We start from the raw sequence: 20906 nt of genomic DNA on the forward strand, positions 1-20906 counted from the left end.
ATAATAACTTTCAGAGTAAGATATCAGCGGCCGCTTAATCGTAATATTGTTATTATGCAACACAATATAGAATTCAAAGCTTATGTAGCATACAGGCTATTTTTACATCATTTTATTCGATTAATGTCATGACATTAATTGTAAGACATTTTTTTCTTTGTTCGTCTCTGTTGTTATAAAGATTAGTGACTTGATTTCGTATCATCGTTAGTTTTGTATTGTCAGTAGTGCAGCCCTTTGTCTTCACCACCAGATGGCGACAGAGATCCAAAACTTAAAAGTCCGTGTTCAAAATTAAAGCGATAGGCTATATTGTATCATATCCCGCATTCATATTGCTAACACATTGGAAACTACTAACTCGGTTAATAGGAACGCGTAATTACACTTAGATTTGATCTATTTATTTATTTTTTATTCCATTTATTTGTTTTTATTCGACGGGGAGAGTGCATAATAATTAATATTTATATAAATATACCGGGGTTAGCCAAAAGGCATTTTGTGGTTCCTTTCATTTTTAGAACAGGTTCACTAAACTCTATCCAAAGCGTCAACAGAATTATAAATATTTATACTGTCGACCGTATTATTCCTAATAAAACCAATCGATTAACTTAAGCCGTTCAATACAGAACTCACTTTGACCACAGGAAGGCAGTCGTGAGTCGACTCGATAGACTAAAATACTACTGACTGGAATAGAAAATGAAAAAGGAGAACCAAACTTGTGTAGTCGAGAGAAGTGATGACACATATTATCCAACCTGAAATAAAAGAGGAAAAAACTTCGGACTTAAGGATCCGATATTCGAGAAAACTTGTATTTTTGCTTTGACAGTGAGTACATACAAAACCTCATAAACATGTTTACCGCCATTAGGCTATTTAATATCCATGTAACATGCAAATAATTTAGAGTATCTGTTTTATGTTATGCCGCTTTAAGTTATTTTCTAAATGACTGAGTGTAATGAGAAAACGTTTAAATACTGTGTGTATGTGATTTCCGATTTTTCAGCCTGCAGGTAAAGGCAGCATTGTTACCTGTCGGTCGACTGCAGCTGATCTGAGTGAAAATGATTCAGAGGCGTCAAGTGGAAACATGGACGAACAGAAGTGAGAGTAGCACAGATGAAACGCTGTTTCATTAACTAGAAACTCACGATTTTAATCAGAGCTGTCTGGATGGAGGAGACCCTAAAGACGGCGGTAGGTTTCAATTAATCAATACTGATTTATGTTTCTAGTGTTGTCTTTAGTAACTCATGTTTGTTTACAAGCTCACTTTTACTAACATGGATCATGTTTTTGGGCAGGCCTATATTTCTATTATTGTGGCTCCAGTAGTAGTCTAGATTAACTTTATTGTTTGGGTGTTTGTATGGACTAAATGAGGAATCTAAAGGTATCACATTTGAACTTATGATTCCAACCCACAACATTTCAAGGTAACATCATTTGTGACCTCTTCAGATGTCTTTTATGGAAGTATCCCTGACACAGTAACACTGCTATCACTTATATATTTAAAACACGCTGTGGTTGACGTTGTACTAACTCTGCTGTTGTGGATTATCTGTCTCTTAAAAGCTGTGGGTGGAATGTATGTTGTTATGAGACAGCAAGAGTCGTGATTCAAAATCAACACTTAAACTTAATTCTGTATGACAATTCAATACAGGAAAACAGCTTGTGATTATTACTTTAAAGTTATTCTTATATTTAGTTTAAAGTGAATTATTTGAGTTAAGGAAATGAAACTATTGCCATACCTAAACACGTCTTGTTATATATCTGCAGTGATGGCCATAGAAAGCAACGTGTGGAATACCTGTGACTACAGCCACAATGTCACCTTCTTCTACAACCTGGTGGATAAGAAGATCAGCACAGTGTGGGCAACGAGAGACTATGTGGTTATTGGACTGGGCTTGACAGTATGTCTCATCGTAGTCCTGGCAAACCTGATGGTGATGGCAGCAATCTTCATGAACCACCGCTTCCACTTCCCCATCTATTATCTCCTTGGCAACATGGCTGCGGCAGACCTGTTTGCAGGTATCGCCTACGCAAACCTGATGTTGAACACTGGACCATGGACCAGCATGCTCACCAAGGAGCAGTGGTACATCCGTGGGGCTTTGATTGACATCAGCCTCACAGCCTCTGTGGCTAATCTGCTCGCTGTGGCAGTGGAGCGCCACCAGACCATCATCACCATGCAGCTGCACAGTACAATGAGCAAGCGGCGTGTGGTGCTGCTGATAGTCTGCATCTGGGTGGTGAGCGTCGTCATGGGCCTGGTGCCCTCGACTGTTTGGAACTGTGAGTGTGATCTGGAGGACTGCTCCACCGTCGCTCCCCTCTACAGTCGTCGCTTCCTCATTTTTTGGGCAGCTCTCAACCTGCTAACCTTCTTCATCATGGTGGCTGTGTACGCCCGGATCTTCATCTATGTCAGATATCAGAGGAGATACACATCTCAGCACTCCTCAGAGGCACGACACAGCCAGACCGTTGTCAACCTGATGAAAACTATCTCCATGGTTTTGGGTGAGATGTTGTTTGTCTTCTGCTGGGTTTTTTTTGTCTGATTTAGTTTATTAGTAAACTTAAAAAAAGCAAAGTTCTGTTAAAAAAAACCAACAAGCATTTTGTTGATTTTATGATGCCTGCTATTTGGCCCTTCACTTCCTGCACAATCCAGTTTTGCAGCTTTACCAGTGTTTGTCAGGCCTCATCTGATTACAGTTGGTCTTTTTGGTGGAGGCTCTTTTGGAACTTGAAGTGTTTCACAATGCAGTGGAAATGTTTCATTATAGTCTTTGATTACTTCATATAAATGTTTATTGCACATTAACCTCACGGACATGAGTCACCTGAGCAGGTTAGGTACAAGTGTTACTCATCCTTTGTGCACTTTGAAACATGTCACATCCCTGCTAACGTCGAAGATTTAAAGTAAATTATTGGTGACGGTTTTCTGACTCATTTAAATGGGACATGTCTGCAGGCGCCTTCGTAATCTGCTGGACACCAGGCCTTATGACTCTCTTACTGGACGGGCTGCTGGGTAAAGCCAGCCATGCCAATTCCTATGAGAAGTTCTGTTTGGTGATAGCAGAGTGCAACTCTCTGGTCAATCCCATCATCTATTCCCTGCGAGATGACGAGATGCGAAGCACCTTCAAGTGGATCCTTTGCTGCCTGTGTCGCAGTAGAGCTGGCCAGCAGAGGAAACTCTCTCCTGTGGAGATTGCATCACCACTAACAGAGGTACAGAGTTTCACCATCCTTCAGGTTATTGACATTCAGTACAACAAACCAGTTTAAAACGTTGCGTTTACTCCCTGGACACATCAGTCAGGCTGAACTCTGACTCTGAAAAGGTCAGTATTCAGATGTTTGCTAAACTGTCTCTTGCTGGAGGGTTTTTGTTTTCTTACATTCCCTCTCTGTTGGTCACGCAGGGTTTTTTTCTCTAAATAAACACCAATGCAAATGTTTATTTTGACACTCATCAGCTACTGCACAGTGGCTTAAAGTGGAACAGACACCTGCTCTTATTGAGGAACATTTACTCACTAAATGTGGATATTTTTTCTTCTAGAGATTGTAATAAATTTATTTAATTGAATGTTTTATTATCATTAATAACCTGAATGTCCTTCACACCATGTCCCACTAATAAACGGTTTTGTCTGCAGGAAACTCTTGGCTGTGTGCAGAAGTCAGACGATCAAGCTGCCTGTGTGGAAACAAACATTAAAGAAGACAGTTGGACAATGGCAGGGACATGACACCTGCAAGTCTGCATTTACAAACCCTTGTTTTTTTGTTTTTTTACTGTAATCGCCCTTTGTGTACTATTGACGTTTTGCCCTTCTGTGCATGAGACGACTTTGGCCAAACTACCTCTCATCCATGTTTGCATTTTCTAAATTGAATTAAAAAAAAACATGTGGTATAAAAGATGCATCTGTTTAAAGGCTGGATCCCTGATTTGGATTTTGGAGAAATAGTTGTCCTCAGTGTCAGGGAGGCTGACAGACTCACGTATTCATCATCAGATGGTGCAATCTCTCCTTTTATTACATTTGACTATCACAAGAGCATCTGTGACAAATTATAAAAATGAAACATTTCTAAAATATGAAATCAAAAACTGGAGAAAAAAAAAATCACACTAAATTGTTTTATTAATTTTCTAATAAGAACACTACAATTTGTCATATTCTTCCTTTTGTTTGACTCTTTCTAGAACAATTCTAAAGTTGAGGTATAAAAGGAGTTCAAACAGACTCACCAGTCTGAAAACAGTGGGGGTTATATACAAGAGAAATGGAAAGACAGAGGTAGAGAGAGGGGTAAATACAAGGGAAAGAGGGGAGATACAAATATACTAATTAAAAAAAAAAAAAAAAAAAAAATGTGAAAGGTTTGAGGAGCCATTTGGTGCTGTGGAAATGCGTCACTTGCAGAATCCAAGAGGCAACAGTAAAACATTTGTTTTTGTCAAATTAAAGGGGACCACATATTGGATCGTTTGACATCAACGTGTTTAGGCAGCGAGTGTTTGAACATATGTGAAAGGGGCGCTGACATGAACGATGCTTTACGGGTTCTGAGTGTAGATCATCTGTTTTCTATGGAGTAAGCTGTACAGGTCGTCAGGGCGTTTGAGTTACACTTGAGCCCATTCACATTGAACTTCGACCACGAGTGGACGTCTCTCACTACATCGACTGTGAGCCGCTTTTTAAAGGTTTAGAAATGAGTGAAACACAGACCATCCAAAGGGAGCGTTTCCGAGGAGGTCTGGACAGCTTACGGTAGAGTCATACATCTGTACATCAAAAACCAAAAAAGGTCCATAAATGAACCTTCACTGATCTTTCCACAGCACCAAACGTTCCCCCTGTAAACCCTTCATCGCCTTCAGGTTATGTAACAAAAAGACCTAAATCATATTCAAAGTTGATACAGAGTTATCGTGAATCCTGTGACACAGAGGCCAAATAAAAAGTGGCATATCAACCAAACAAAGTTTATAAAAGAAAACAAACAGGAAAAAAAAAATACTGAAACATTACACAAACTGTACAGTGACATCCATTACAACAGGTAGAAAAGAGGGAAGGATGAGAATTTGGTGTGGTGAGAACGTTATTCGTAAGATACACTCGTATGAACTGCGATGAGTAACAAAAGAAGTACTTGGATGTGTGATCGCACATATGACCAGCGTATAAGCTCAAGTTTTGTTCTGTAACATGGTTTGGACTGACACATCTCCATAAGGCTTTACCTTACTATCAAAATGCTTTGTTATTCACATAACAGGTAATGTATAAAATAGTTCCAAAGAAAGACCCCCCGCCCCTCCCCCCCAAAAAAAATAAAAATGTTGCAGGTTTGTCTTAACACAAGTCAAGAGTTTTACATCACCCAGTGTTGCCTCTTTTTTTTGGTAACAGAGGAGAGAAGCCCTTGCCTAATTGGCCACAGAACTACAAAAAAAAAAAGTCATGGTTTTACTAGAAGGTATGAAAAGGATGAATTAAGGGCAGAGCATAGTTCCCACGCTCAAAATCAAATTGCAGGTGTGATATGAGTCCTCACTCCACCCACCCTCCCATGAAGCCCCACAAACAAAAGCCCCTCAAATCAAAATCAACTTGAGGCATGACAACACCACACAGAGACACAGATACAAATATAATTCCCTCCTCTCCTCAGCTGAAAATGTGGCTGTGCACCAACTTCGGAGAGACATGGACGAGCATTATTACATTGCTGAACGTGGTATTTTTGGTTTTGATACAACAGAAGGTTGTAGTGTGTTGCCTCGGGCTCACGAGCTTCAATGTTTCAAGATGGGAAGGAGATCTCAGTCGAAGCCCACCTGCTGTGTCATTCATTGGCTGGTGGAAAGCACCCAGTCTCTTTATAATGCTCAGAAAGGTGGCAGGGCACCAGCCACTTCGACCAGGCCGTCCCAAGAACACTGTACACACACGCCCACACAGAGACACACACACATCATAGTAACACTTTTTTTTCCTTTTTGGTCTGACTGTAATAATTATACCCTTTATTTTTTAGTGAATAATAAAAAAAAATTAAAAAGAACGAAGCTAAAAACTTGGAAGGTTAAATGAAAACAGTAAAAACACGCCTAGAAGTCCTACATGCATGGAAGACAGTCACGTTTTCTATATTCATATCACGTTTGTCCCAAATAACACATCAATGCCCCACAATCTTTCTTCCCAAGTGGTTTGGATGCTTTATGGAGCTCATTTTTGGTGGTGGCTGGTGCATTCTTGGTGAAACAGCATTAGAAAATAGCCTACAATCAAATAAACTAGTGGACAGAAAGCAAGAAAGTTAAGTCTACAAGCCGTCTACCGACACCCTCTATTGGTTAGCAACGGGGAAAAAAAAAAAAAAAAAAAAAAAAGGGCTACTGTTACAGCCACTCAACCAAAGATATTCTCCTCTCTGCCTAGTCTTCCTCTCTCCAGCAGCCCCATCATCACCTGTCCTGTCTGATCTGGAACAGTGATCCCCTTTACTACCCTTTCACAGGTAGAAACACTCATGACGAGGATGCTAACGTTGTGCTTGACACGTCTTTTGATGTCAGCTCACTATGAAAATCACTGAAAAGTTACAGGTGTGTGTGTGTGTGTGTGTGTGTTATGAACGGGAGTGTGTATGCACGTCTGTGCATATCTCGACTCTTCCTCTCAGAAAAATCTCCCAACGGAAGGATACAGCTCTCCTATGTACTAGAAGATAAAATGGGGTCTTGTTTTGAAAAGCGAAAGCTTGATCTTGGGAGATACAGATGTGTTGTGGGGGGGGGGGGGGGGGGGGGGGGGGGGGTAGCACTTTGGTACGAGCAAGTTGAGCAGAGCTCCCTGGTGATCTGTATCGACAGTTTTGGCTATCAAACGCCAAGGCTTTAAGAGATACAGGCAATCACACACACACACACAGTTTTCCAAAGCAAAGGGTTGAGGCCAACAGCAAATGACAGGCTGTGTGAAGTTAGCGTGCATATACACATAATGTACAGACATCATGATCATCTACACGGCTGGGTCAGTGGTTCTCAAAATGTTCTTGATATGAAGATGTTATCATTCCGTCTGGGCGTCAAAAGGACGCCGTCCCTTTTTTTTTTTCTCTCTCTCTCTCTTTCACTCTGAGTTCGGGAGCTTCTTGCATTGAAGTGGAGCGGTGAGGTGGAGGCAGACGATCTCTTCTGACTACTGTTTTGACTGTGCGTGTGTTCCAGCACAGTCGGCGTTTTATAAGAGAGTACAGGCCTTTGTGTGGCTGCTTGCTTGAGAGACGATGGGTGGGGTGGGGTGGGGAATGGTGGACATGAGGACAGAGGATGGCAGACGACTCAGGCCGCGGTCGGGATGGAGTCATGGCAGTGAGAGCCACCAAAATCAGTTGGAGGTGTCCGAGTGGACGCTGCCAGGAGGACCAGGAGGAGAGGTGACCGAGTGGGGGTTGGTGGTGTCCTGCCAGCTGTTAGCCTGCAACAGTAAGGTAAGAGAGTGATGTGCATGAGGGGAGAGTTGGTCGTAAAGAGGGGAAATGTGATGCTGCCTGTAAGACTAAGAACCATCCATCTGTTAAAACGAGCCAGTTCCAGGCTTCATTCGAGGCACGCCATTTGCAAAAGACGCTCCGAAAAATCTTCATATTCAGATAATGAGAAGAATTGTACATGTATAGTAGTAACATTCAACGGGTCCAAAAGGTTGTTTCACCTTTGGAGAGATGAGGTGAGGGAGGGCAGTTGGGGGGTTCAGTGCACCTCTCCAGCTACAAGCCTAATTTCCACACAACTCCAGTCTGTACCAGGACTTGAACCTGCAACCCCTCCAGTTCCTAACCCAAGTCCTCATAGACTGAGCTTAGTCGATGAATACGTGCATTAAGATTGAGTGTCTGTTTAGCTGCGATAAGCTCATCGGTCGGTGACTGAGAACATGACTCACTGATCAAAGTCTGCCCATTTTCAACATAAAGAGCCGCAGGTTGGTCATGACAAAGTAACTGTGGCTGAACAAACAAAGGACAGATCATTAACTGTTGATAATTCAAGTTCAAAGCACCAAAAAAAAAAAAAAAAAACTGGCAAAAATGCTAAACTGAAAAAGTGTCGGCAAAGAAACGGAGCTTTTCGTCGTGGAGGGTACATGGGGTCGCTAAGCTCCATGAAATTGTCTCAACTAGTCACTTTTCTGTGTGTGAATTCACTGCCAGCCTGAAGGTGGGAAAACGTGTTTGATAAAGACCTCAATCTTTTGGTTTGCTTGGTAAAAGCCGACTGTATCCAGTGCATTCAGTCACAAATATTTCAGCCTCAAGCTCTAAATTCCTGCATTCGATATTTTAATTTTAAACCCGTTAGCAGCTATTGGCTTATTGACACATCCAACAAAGTATTGATGTGATTTCAAGATCACAAATTTGAAGGAATTTTACAGAAAATCACTTCGATAGATGGCTTTAGTTCGTCTCCCCAGGTTTATTTAGAGCCACCTCTTTACCAGCTTGTCTAAAAAAAATGAGCCCTAAGTGTAGCTGATACTCACATCCAGGCGATGAGGGGTGTAGAGGCCACTACCCGACAGCTCCTCATAGCCGCCCGTCAGGTGTGTAGCACGGTGCAGGGTATCCACCTGTCAGAGACAAAATAAACTGTAAGACAGCTGAATAACTATCAAAGCTCCGAAATACTTTTTCCTCCCCCCAAACAGTCGAAGTTTGAAGAGAGGAGTTCAGAGCGTCCACAAACCTCTGCTGTATGTTTGACTGGATGTTAGTCAGTCAGTTCCAGCACAGCCCTTCGTAGCTCACCCACTAACATCATGACTCTCCAATTAACCAATTTTGCTTTAGTTTGAATGAAATCTAAGAAAGCCAAAATTAAAACTCTCGTGCTCAACAGCAGAAATCTGTGGAACCCTCCATGGACCGTATCCATCAACAGAAAGCAATCACAAGAACAGTTCGACGTGAGGGAATCCCTTTTGAGCTACACAGGTGTGAGAACACACGGAGGGAGAGGGTGAGAGGAACCCCGGAGGGTGGATTACAGGGGGCAGGGGGCTGGAAGGTTTGGAGAAGCAATAAGGCCAGGAGGTGGAGAAATGTGGCCTCCATGAGAGGGCTGGCTGAATCGATCCCAGAACTTTTAGGAGCTCTAAATCCACGAGAGACAAGCTCCACCTCTGCTCTTAGAATAATCAGATACAGGTAGGGACTATGTGTATATGTATTTAAGGATATGCAGCCATAGAAAAACTATGCAAGCTAAAAAGAAGTGACATCATTCTTGGTGAGTGTATCCATACGATCCTCAGGGCTCACTGTACAGATCGAGGAGGAGTCGGCTCGTGTGTCTATGTGTGGACGGACGAGTTGACAGGGTGGTGGGTAAAATCAGGATGGGAACTGAGGAGGGGTCGGGATCTAAAGGGAGCTAGGGTAACTAGAAGGATCCAGGAATTCTATGTGGCTGGGTAAAGGGCATTAAGGTCAACTGTACAGCTGTCCTCAGTGCATACCTGCGGCTGTAGAGAGGGGGCGATGGTGAGACCCTCCCCGTTGAGTGAACGCAGGCCAAGGTAGGCATCGCCTGTGTGAGCCAAACTGTATGAACCCGGTGACCCTGCAGGCAATATATATACGTATATAGCCAATATCCAATCAGCTCCACCACAGTGTTATGGGGTCAGAAGGTCACTACTGTTTATTTACATTGACTGGAAGTTTTTCTATCCAGCTTCGTTATGAGAGGAAGTGTTCTCAGCCAGCTTCTGTTCAGATGACACATGGTGGTTTGTATAAGCATAGCGGGCTACAACCAGGTGATGACAGGTAGCAGGGCATTGTCTGACAGCAGGAAAGCAGCTGAGAGATTTCACAATGTGCACGTCCTTTTTGGGTTCTGCCTCTTTTTTTTTTTTTTTTACGTTCTTTGGAAGAATTTGAGTGTTTGGATTCCTCTTGTTTTTAAATGTCTTAAAATGTTCTTAAAGCCTTGATTAAGAAACACGAATTACGCAGCAATCATGTAGAAGCGAGCAGTTATTTCAAACATGGAAGTGTAACATGATTGTGTCATAGCTTCAGATCATACACCGTACCACACGGATTTTGCTTTTGGCACATTCGTGAGGTGATTTCCTTTAAAACGACCGAGTCACCTTTTTCTACAATCAGTGTCGTTTGTGCAGAACGTGTCCGGAGACGTGTGAATAGGAGGACGTGTAGGATGCTGTACCTGAGTTGGGCGTTGCTGGGGAGTTAGCCTGGCTAGCCTGCGCAGACACGTTGGCAGCATCCACCGCTGTCTTTACCGCGTAGAGGTTGGCCTCCTCCTGGAACTTACCGATGTTCTTCTTGTAGCGTATTCTCTTGTTGCCAAACCAATTAGAGACCTGAAGAACAGACGATGTCCGACATTCAAACTCAACGATTTTATTGTGTTTAGCTGTATAACACATAGTCCCCTCAGCAGAAAGCATTTAAATCATATTTACAACAATGTAATATTGTATATAAAAATAACATTCATGTACAGGAGCATCATTTTCCCAGGGTGTTATAAAATAAACATTAAATAAAGAAACAGCTATGACCTGAGTGAGCCTGGATATAATGGTGAAAAAAAGTCACCTGAGACACAGTGATTCCACACTTCTTGGCCAGCTCCTCCTTGGCTTCCTCACTAGGGTAGGGGTTAGACAGGTGGGAGTAGAAATACTCGTTCAGCACCTCTGTGGCTTGCTTGTTGAAGTTGCGTCTCTTGCGTCTGAAAAAGAGCGACAAAAGGATAAAAAAAACAAAATGCTTGGAATGTTACAACACTGCAGCCGTCAAGGAACACACACACACACACACACACACACACCTGGCATCAAGGAAGCGTGAGCGCAGAATCATGACGGCCTCGCAGGTGCTCTGTTTGAGCTGCATCTGAATTGAGCTGAACTTGCGGTGGATGATAGCAACCATGCGCTCAATCTCCTTGGGAGAGATGGGTCGTGTGCGAGACTGCTCTCTCAGCAGGTTCATTACATGGTTGGTGAACTCACTACAGGCCTGGTTCATAGAGAGAGAGAGAGAGAGAGAGAGAGAGAGAGAGAGAGAAAAAGGAGTTTCAGGCTACTGTGAAAAATTCAGAGATACTTTCGAGCTCCAGACAGTTTTGATGATGACATTTAGCCTCAGCAGTCATGGTGATACCTGAAACTCGTTTTTAAAAAACTAAATAAAAAACAGTCATGTTCAACATTTGGTCTGTGAGCTGCTTCAACCTTAAAAAAAAAAAAACAAGCATGGTTAAAGGTTTCCCCAACACTTGTATTGAACACTAGAAAATATGGCTGCCAGTTGCATGAAATGGAAACCTGATCTATTGTCAAATTGGTGTCATTCACAATAATTGAATGCTTTAATAAATGTATATCCACCAGTTATGAACAAACACACACATATACAAGTGTGTGTGTGTGTGTGTGTATTAAAAGTCAGATCTGAATTGATTTTGGATGCACTTTTCGTGCAAAAAAAAAAACAGCCTCAGCCAATAAAAGCTCAGTGTGAGGGACTTAAGAGTACAGAGAATAAGTAGCATTTTATTTAATAGACTTGACTACTACATTGGTATATTACAGATTCTGTACTGACTGGTGGAGGTCATTTAAGTTTAGAGATTGAATGAAAGGAATGCTCTCTTTGCACGGGTTTCACACTGACAGTCGTAATCAAAATACTTGCAACATGGTAAACAGGAGTAACCAGTCTTTCCTTGTTGAAAACACAGGATGTAATTAAAACCTTAGGGTCACTCTCATCCAGTTGCACATTTCAATTTTCTAGCAGACCTGCTTAAACTCAGTTAATAAGGACACGTTTTAAATGTCTGTGTGTTAAACATCAGTCTGGCACACACCTGTTCGTACTTCTCCAGCTCAGAGTGATAGATCTGACGGATCTGAGCGAGCTTGGCTCTGTAGTCGGAGTGTTCAATGCTGCTGTCGGTGGGTGAGCCCCCTGCTGCTGCTGCGGCTGCAGCTGCGGCCGCAGATCCTCCTCCTTTCTCCGGTCCTGACACACCTTCTGCTAGCAACATGTTGTCCAACCGCATGATCTGGGGATCTGGAGGGTCCTCTTCCTGCACACCTCGTATACTCAGCACTGTAGGGAGGGAGAGGAAACAGCACAATGATCAGCTAAGGTTTGTATTTTCCACTTCCTTGTTAGTTTCCATGATAGATCACCTTTCTAATCATCTGGCTAAGTGAAGCTTTTACAAAAACTAAGGAACAGAACTTTGCCCTTCACTGAGGGGTCAATACAATATGTCTCAGGGGAACATAGAAAGGTGCTTTATCAAAGCCTAAATTCAAAGTGCACTCATGTCATACCTCAGTCAAGTTTCTCTCCCCTGAGTCACAGCTACGAGCACCTGGATGAATTCTAAACGAGCCCCAACTTCTTTAAAACCAACAGCAGAGGGCAGTGTGGCTCCTTGGTGGCAGGCTGCCAGAGATAAGGGCATGAGGCATGGGACCAGTAATGGGAGTGCATGTGCTGTCACTATGAGCCCCAGTGGCCATAAGTATAGTTATCAGTTGCTGCTCCCCACCACTGCATTATAGCAGGACCTCTGTCAGCCTGCAGCCACGCTCTCATCTCTCTCTCTTTTTTTTTTGTTCACACATACACACTCCCTTTACAGATACCACTCTGTTACTGAAAGTTTAAAGTCCAGACAGCCATCCTTTCTTAAGAGCCTGAAGCTTTCAAATTAAACTTTCTCGTCACCTCTTTGCCTCTTCCTTGTCCAACTTCAGAAGAGAAGAAGAGTAGAGCGTGCTATCAGAACTGTATATATCTTACAACTGTCTCTAAGAAAACTTTGTCCTGCAAATAACAAATGTTAAAAGATAAAACTGACTTGGTTGACTCATTTCTGCGAGCAGGCTGATCCACACTACAGTTACTTTAACTGGGGGAAAAAAAAGAAAGAAAAAAAAAACACAAACTGCATCTGTTACGCCTCGACTGTGGGGCAAAACATGGCGTTGCTCAACGATCGTTGGGCTTCGACTCAGTTTATAAAATAAAAGGTCAGCTGCGTAGGGGCTGGAACATTCTGAGTTTGTAAAGTAATCAGGAAAATCTTGGAGTTATCTTACTGGTAACCGGTGAGGGTGTGCTAAGACATGCAGCCTCGAGATGAGACGTCTATGTTAAATGCCCTTTAAAATCTTCACGCAGAATTTTAGACCAGCAAGTGACACATTTATAACCGAGACCAGTTGGAACTGTGGTGGTGAAACGAAATAAATACATGTATTGCTTCCTCAAAATCAGCGCAGCACAAACATGTTCTCAGTGAAGATACGTTCATGACTTCGAATCACTCTTAGGTTACTGTAAATAAACCTTTACCAGGAGTCAGTCCAATCGTGACCCAATAGGATCATCTATCTGTGACATGGGTCCTTCTATAAAATTCAGCCATTTACTATTCTGTGTTTATGTATCACAAGTGGGTAGGCGGGGTCAACGTCACATGGAGGGTGCTTACAACAAAGGCTTAGCAGTTTGGAGGTACTACAGGCCTGTTACACCTACAACTTGAACACCTACTTGATATATATGCAAATCAATGTTCCCAGAGGGGGTGGAGGGATTGCAAAAAAAACTAAAACAAATAAAATGATAAAAAGGAGTCAAAACTAAGCAAACACCTGTCAACAGAGACTGAACGGCACGAGCTTCACTACACAAACGTGGCGCTCTGACGTTTGCCTGCTGTCCACTTTAACGGCAAAATGGTCGGAAGCAGCACAGGTCAGTGACATACGCAAAACTAATGGAGTGCTTTATCAGTTGTGAACAGTGCGCCTCACTTTAAGAGACAATGGTTGCTATAGAAAAGAAGCCAAGAACAACATGTTCAAAGCTTAGCACATGTAGTATGTACACTTCGTATGCAGCACGTTGTCAACAAGGTCTTCCTGTAACACAGCGCAGCCTGAGCGATGAGCCATTACAGGTGGTAGCTAGATTCACTTGTGTGTGTCTATATATATTATATACACATACATTTGCTCATTTTTAGGAAAGCTTGATGTTACTCTACCTTTGAATGATGTCTCGTACTCATAGTTAGGATAACAGGTTATTAATTGAACTTGGTATCAGTAGATAATCAAAGCCCATATGTAGTAATGGGGACTTAAAATGTAGAACTAGTGCATCCCTACCCCACATGTAATGTCTGCTGTGCAGGACAGAGGTTTACCTATATGGACTGAACGAGTCCTTTAAGATTGAGGTTTTCAACACTTGCTGTAATAAGAATGTTTGCAAACATTGGAATGCACACAGAGTCAAAAACACAATTGTGTGTTCACACACACACACACACGTTGATCTCTGTAACTCGAGACTTGCTTAATGAGGTATAAGGCCGTTTCAACAGTGGTCAAACCAGACAGGATTCTGAAAGAGACAGACGCCAACGATATGGATGACAAGATTAATCCCAGTGGAAACTGGGTTAGGCGCTTGTCCTCCTTAGGGATTACGCTGGTTATTCAAAGCTCATCTTCAAAGTTAAGGTGGTGCAACTCTCTTCTTCAGGGTTTCTCTTATTAGCACTCTTACAACCGAATGAGCCATTATTTGTTTGCGTCAAAGTTTCCCCGTAGAGTTGTCTTGAAAAACAAGTTTGCTGGTGTCGTGCAGCCAGAGCTAACAAATGGGCCAGCATTAGTTTTGGGCAAACAGATGTGGAAGAAATGAGGACAAAAACTGGTTTGCTTAAAAGTTTCCAAGTGCTGTGGAGCAGATGCGATTTCTCTTTTTTTCAAACTTCATTTGATAAATGAGTCTGTTCCACCATTTAAGGCCATCCCCAACCTTTTTTTTTTTTTTTTTCTTGTTCCTTCTTGTCTTTTTCTATCCCTCTGCTTCTTAGGTCTCTTCTCTCTCCGAGGCACATTCCTGCTTTGCTGCTCCCCCATCTCAGGGCTCAGGAATGCAGCAGACCCAGCCGCCTGAACTAATGACCCTGATTCGCCCCATCTCATTCCCTCTTCTTGTTCTTTCCTTTCAGTCATTTACTAACAATCTTAGCACTTTGTATCCACATTAACTCTGGCGATTTGTAGCATTTAAGATACAGGAGTGCCTGTGCTGCACCTGTTGAATATAAAGCAAATAAAAAATATGAAGACCTGGTCTGTGCCCCTGAAGGGGCTTTATGTTGTGGTAGATCCACTCCTGACAAAAAAAGAAAAAAGAAGAAGAAGCCCACCCTGAGGCAACTCAGATTGTATACAGTCATGTGTTGGAGATATCCAATGCCTATTCACAGAGAAGTTCAACTGACCTTCAATGACGAGGGAAACTGTGGCTCTTGAAGCTTCTCCCCCCCTCCCTTTTTGCCCCCACTTGTCATTATGGCCCCCAGCTGTAGCCTAATACCCCTACATTCCCCTAATTACTCCAATTAAGCTGTGATTACCCACAATTGCGCTCAAGCACAGTCTAGAGGCCTAGCTGTAACATAGCAGCTGTTGAGATGAGTTAAGATACTGCACAGGAAAAAAAAGTGCCATAAAGGATGGACAAGGAGGGAAACCTACTAGGAGAATGAGACTCCAGAAATTATAAACAACTTCAATAAAAAAAATAAAAATGAAAACCCTACAGGTGTGAGAGCTGACTGGCTGGTTGTTTTGTTCCAAAATCTAAGCAGCGTTGCCTTTTGATCAACTGACTCCTGACATTGCCGCAGGCCTGGTTCTGTTACTAAGAGAGCAAAAACCCAGAGTGCCATAACTAATGATACTTAAAATCCCTTTTTTTTTTTGGTAAATAGGAGCACAGCTTAAGGCCCACAGCTTGCATCCACAGCTCTTAGAAATCACAGCGTTATGCACACGTTACCACCCTAGCTGCGCTGTGTGGCATTGAGAGACGGAGCAAGCAACACATACTATGAAATATTCAGGGTATCCAGCTGGGCTTTCGCTGCATACATAATCATTCTCATTTCTGCACAGCCGACATGGAAACGGTGTGCTGTGCAGACAACACACAATATATGAAGTGGCAAAGGTAAGGTTGAACAACCTAACCAGTGCTGTGGTGCTGTACATTAAGTCTAATGCCTTCCACACATAGGGATAGATGACTTAAAGACAGTCAGTATATCATTGCTCAGCTCACAACACAAGCTTTATCCTTGTCTGTCTTTTCCCTCCCTCGCATCCCCTTTTTCACTCTGTCTCCCCCCAACACACATCCCCACCCCCCTCTCCCTTTCAGCTCTCCCCCACCCACCTACCCCAGTGCCCCCCTCCCTCTGTTCTCCATTTCAGTCGAGTTCTCCATGTGAGCCGCAATCCCTCATGCTGTCAGCCCCCCCCCCCCTCTCCCTCTCTCTGTAGACAGACAGGATTAGCATTTTAATTGCATCAGCTCCCTTGGGTATTCTCAGCCTTTCACTGGGAGTGAGCAAGGGAGCGGGAGAGAGAGAAGGAAAAACAGGGGGGAAAAAAGGTAAGAGGAGAGAGAGAGAGAAAGAAAGGGTAGAAGGAGAAGCAAGGAGAATTGGAAAAAAAAACGGACAGGAAAAGATATGTGTTTTGGAGAGGAAGAGAGACAGAGAGGGGGGGGGGGGTGGAGAGAGGACACATATCTACAGAATTCCGAGTATAAACGAGAATGAATGAGCCAGAAAGAGAGGACTGTGAAAACATTTTTTTTTCTTTCATTACAGACAATATTCAGGAAAAGATTACTAGCCACAAAAAAATAATGTTTTTTCATCGTGGAAAATGTATTCGCATGCAAATCTACCTTAAAAAAAAAAAAAACGGGAAAACAAATCTTGACTGCAGCTAAGGAGAGATTAAAACAGATTTATCTATTTCTGTGTGAGTTCTGGGTAAATGTACCTGTGGAAAATAGGAAGTGGGGCCAGTTCCCTCACATTATACTGCTTTGAACACGCCTAACAAAGAAAGTCAGCCTTTAAATCTCACTGAAATAGAAGGTGACCACCTCTCCCTCAAACCTACCATTCATTTCAAATGTTTGCTCAAAACCCATCAGGTGAAATTCAGCGTTGAGTTTTACGGTCTTGAAGAATATAGAAAATAATAAACCTCAAGTAGGAGTTTGAAAAATCCTTTCCTGTCTGAACAGGACAATTGTTTTGCATAATTTAAGCGTATTATACATTTACTTCCACTTAGCATGCTGTCATTAGAGAGCAGGGGAGAAAGGTTTCTTTCGAGTATTTGACCTTCATATTCGTGCAGTGAAATAAAAACTTCACCATGATGTCATTTCAGTCACCAAGCAGTTTAATGTCCTCGTGGAAATCGTGTTCTTTCACGACGAGGATCCTGTTCCAAAATCACATCTGATGTAACAATTTCTGGATGTCAAATTTGTGCTGCTTTGATAGTCAGCTGTCTGACATGTGTTTCTTATAGAAATAATAAAGTTGAAGTCTATAAATGTATGCATTTCTTTTTTTCATGGATTTAATATTTAAGATTATAAAAAAAAGAAAACCCTTCTATAAGTAGGTTTGCCCTCGGTACAGCTTACAGTATCCATATAATAAAAATAATATATTACAGTGAATTATTGATAATACTGTTACTGGTGTGTTCACACTTTTGACTGATCGTGTATATTGGTCGCTCTAAAAAAAGGCTTGGTTGAATAAAATCCTGCCTTAGGCCTATTCTAGTACATTTGATTAATCATTTCCCTAAATGACTTTTTGCAAAATAGACATCTGAAAGGTTGAGCATCGAGTAACAAAAAGCATGTCCTCCATCCTTCTAAAAGGGTTTTTTGGTTGAGTACAGTCAACTTAATGAGTCTAATCCATATGTCCATTCCTGCTTTAAGCAGCTCACACTAATCAGCATCTGTTTGGGTTGTTCACCAGAGTCCTGTTGCACGCAGCCCCCCACTCTGACATAAAACACATAAACACATTAACACGCAAACACAAACAAACACACACACACACACACACAGTGTGAGGTAGTGAGAGGTGAACCATCAAAGTAAACACAGTGTGCTCTGATTAAGGTGTCAATTGGAGAACTCACACCTTGGGCAAATGTAACACCTCAGCCTAACACATCATTAATCAGTCCTTATTTAAGTAAAGAAAGGTTCAGACACCCGAGTGGTGACGACATGTAAACCCACATTACTCTTACAATAACACTAATATTGTGACACACACAAACACTTCAGATCAAGTGGTGTTGGCACAAAGATACAAATCCCCTCAAACACTGAGTTACAGTGAGCATATTAAAACATGGTTAACGTTGTTCAGATACCTGGAAACAAATAATTATTATACTGGGGACTGATTTCTGGCCAAACTAGTTATGAACCACACGTTCATATTTTATTAAAGGATAAATAAAAAAAAACAATTGCATTAATGTACAAGGCCTGAACTATGATGTTTGATGAGACTTTTCAAGCACTTTTTAGCACCTTTCACTGTGATGTTTTTTACATGAGAGCCCAGTGCTACACTCTGAGAAAGATGTCAAAAAGGCAGTATTTCAAATGTCACAGGAGGAAGAGGACGATGACGAAGAACACCTAAGCAGGAGGCTTGTTAAAGCACTGCTCGGATCTTCCCCCAGTCAACTCTCATCAGGCCAGCTGCCTCCTGTGCTCATTAGCACAGACTCTTAAGGAGCTCCTAAAGACTTTGTGAAAAATGAACGCTCATTTGAGAGGTCGTTAATTTGCACTGTTATGCAAATTAGGTGGCAATTAAGCAATAGATCAGAAGAGCAGCGCCCATTTATAACAAGTGAACAAGCATTATGACACAGTCAGATGTTGCCAGAAAGAGCCGATGCTCCGTGGTTTGTCTGCTCAGGTATTATGTACCAGTTTAGTAAAGAATAACATCGACATGCCAATAACATATCTGGAGCTTCTGGGTAATAATTAACCAGTGGACTTTAAGAGAAACAAGCAGTTGGCTTTGCTGCACTCTAAACAATTTAGGGTTTTTCATAAATGCACTCATTAAATTGTTTAATGAGTGCATTTATGAAAAACCCTTCACAAACCAATCATTATATAATAATTAGAAAATGTACTTACTATGGATTACCATGCAGTGCTACCTAATCAATATATTCTTATATTAAGCGTCTCAAGCTGAAGAGGGAGTGTGCTCATTAGGTATCATTAGGTAACGACCTTAAGCCTGCTTTGTACTTCCGTGTTGAATCTTTGCTGTGGTTATGCTGTCGTGAGCGCTACGTAACCGTGCGTCACTGTATCTGCAAAACTCTACTGACATGCTACTTACAGGGCTTTCACACCTGCAGAAGTCGCCTGAAAAACTCTGGATTTTTCCAGAAGGAGCTGTATATGTGAACGCATTTTTTTTCCCGCTCTGACTTCACCTGCAGCACGTCCAAAGTGAGCCAACGTGAGAACGACGCAGGTTTTTCAACAGAGAATTCAGCACGAGCCAATAGGACGGATTAGTGACTATTATATAATGTGAGTGCTGCACGGTGCAGTGTTTACGTCACGTCTTACCTAAAGAGACCCTCTGCCCCCCACCCACCTCCCTTCCGTCTGACAGGGATAGTCTCCCGCTGTAAGGAGCATATGTGAACAGCAAGGTCAGAAGAATGTCCAGATCAGTAGTTATCTAAATATCTTCTGGAGTGCATATGTGAAAACGGCTCTATATTACCAGGGTCCAGTTCCACCACAGCATTGCGACTGAAATCGAGTGCAGCACGTTGGAGATAGAGCTGATAAATAGTCTCATTATTTGAGTTATCATTTGGGAATACCAAAGTGTGTCTGTATGACAGACATTAGCAAGCAGGCAATATAAAGCTATTCACTCCACCGCAGAGGAAAAACAGCTGTGTGAAAATATTTTGGACATAGATTATAGTCAGGCAAGCGGTACAATGTCACTGACTGACCAACGGATTTAATCCCATTCAAATAACATAATGTCACTCAAATCTACATGTGCTAGTACTACGGCTGAAAAGTGCAGAAACACTAACATTTTAAATCCTGTTGTGTGAAAATACACTCAAAAGAAAATTCAGAATAAGACACAAAAATGGATTATTGTTGTATGGCACACATTGGTCAGAATGCAGGAAACAAAGTGTTGGTTGTCTTAAAAGGAAAAATGTTGGGTGTTTAAAAAACCCTACAGTTATTATTCATCTACAGCTCGTTGCTTGCAGTTTAAATGTGGAGTAGGCTATGTGTATGAGTGTATGACTATAATAAGTCGCTGAATGCCCACTTTGGAGAGGCTAATTTATTACATGCTAGTTTAGGCTCATACTTACAGATCCATATCTTATAGACAGTTAATGTGGAGATCGACATGGAAAGAAAACATTTTGGTACAAATAAGGACTCGTTTGTTTGAATGCAATGCCTAACTCCCAGTTTCCACATACTCTATGCGCGCCACGGTATATCAGCTGCCACTCAAGTAAATAATTGTGATTCCACAACGTGTTTGCAACCGTGCGTATGTAATATAATGTGTTTAAATACATTGTACCAAGAAGCTCTCGCGACTTGTACAGGCCAGCCCAATATTTCCTGGAGCCTGGCCTTGTTGCTTGGTCACTCTTTTTCTCTTCTTAGCTTCATTCATCAACATCCTCTTCTGTCTCTTAGCCTCAGCCATACTGCTCTATATGAACTAGTGCCATAAAGCCATACACATTTCTCGCGATATGACTGTCTTCTGCTACCTAATAATAAGAACATTGCCAGTTACA

At 42.0% G+C, this 20906-nt stretch overlaps 2 protein-coding genes across 5 annotated transcripts in view; one reads left to right on the forward strand and one right to left on the reverse strand.

The window, feature by feature from the left end:
• On the forward strand, positions 1 to 5390 carry lpar2a (lysophosphatidic acid receptor 2a). Its single transcript, XM_079365931.1, has 6 exons — positions 1 to 15; positions 1022 to 1212; positions 1804 to 2556; positions 3017 to 3279; positions 3711 to 3798; positions 4026 to 5390. Exons 3-6 carry the CDS (start codon positions 1806 to 1808, stop codon positions 4133 to 4135), a joined length of 1212 nt encoding a protein of 403 aa, XP_079222057.1. The 5' UTR covers positions 1 to 15; positions 1022 to 1212; positions 1804 to 1805; the 3' UTR covers positions 4136 to 5390.
• Positions 4073 to 20906, reverse strand: part of pbx4 (pre-B-cell leukemia transcription factor 4) — a 27802-nt gene continuing 10968 nt past the window's right edge. For 2 of the 4 annotated variants that reach the window (XM_079365928.1, XM_079365929.1), the window contains 6 exons: positions 11996 to 12240; positions 10952 to 11142; positions 10717 to 10852; positions 10322 to 10478; positions 8628 to 8714; positions 4073 to 7559 (listed from right to left, as the gene is read on the reverse strand). In XM_079365928.1, the coding sequence (XP_079222054.1) occupies positions 8671 to 8714; positions 10322 to 10478; positions 10717 to 10852; positions 10952 to 11142; positions 11996 to 12240 (773 nt within the window). In that variant the 3' untranslated portion in view covers positions 4073 to 7559; positions 8628 to 8670. Of the gene's footprint in view, positions 7560 to 8627; positions 8715 to 9285; positions 9707 to 10321; positions 10479 to 10716; positions 10853 to 10951; positions 11143 to 11995; positions 12241 to 20906 lie in introns of those variants that run through there. The other 2 variants (XM_079365930.1, XM_079365927.1) reach the window with 2 other exon arrangements.

Source organism: Symphodus melops (assembly GCF_947650265.1).
Source record: "Symphodus melops genome assembly, chromosome: 17".
NCBI lineage: Eukaryota > Metazoa > Chordata > Actinopteri > Labriformes > Labridae > Symphodus > Symphodus melops.

Coding starts and splice junctions, on each gene's coding strand:
- lpar2a (XM_079365931.1), top strand. CDS start 1,806: ATGGCCATAGAAAGCAACGTGTGGAATACCTGTGACTACAGCCACAAT. Junction 2,557..3,016: donor AACTATCTCCATGGTTTTGG/GTGAGATGTTGT, acceptor ACATGTCTGCAG/GCGCCTTCGTAATCTGCTGG. Junction 3,799..4,025: donor CAGTTGGACAATGGCAGGGA/CATGACACCTGC, acceptor TTGGAGAAATAG/TTGTCCTCAGTGTCAGGGAG.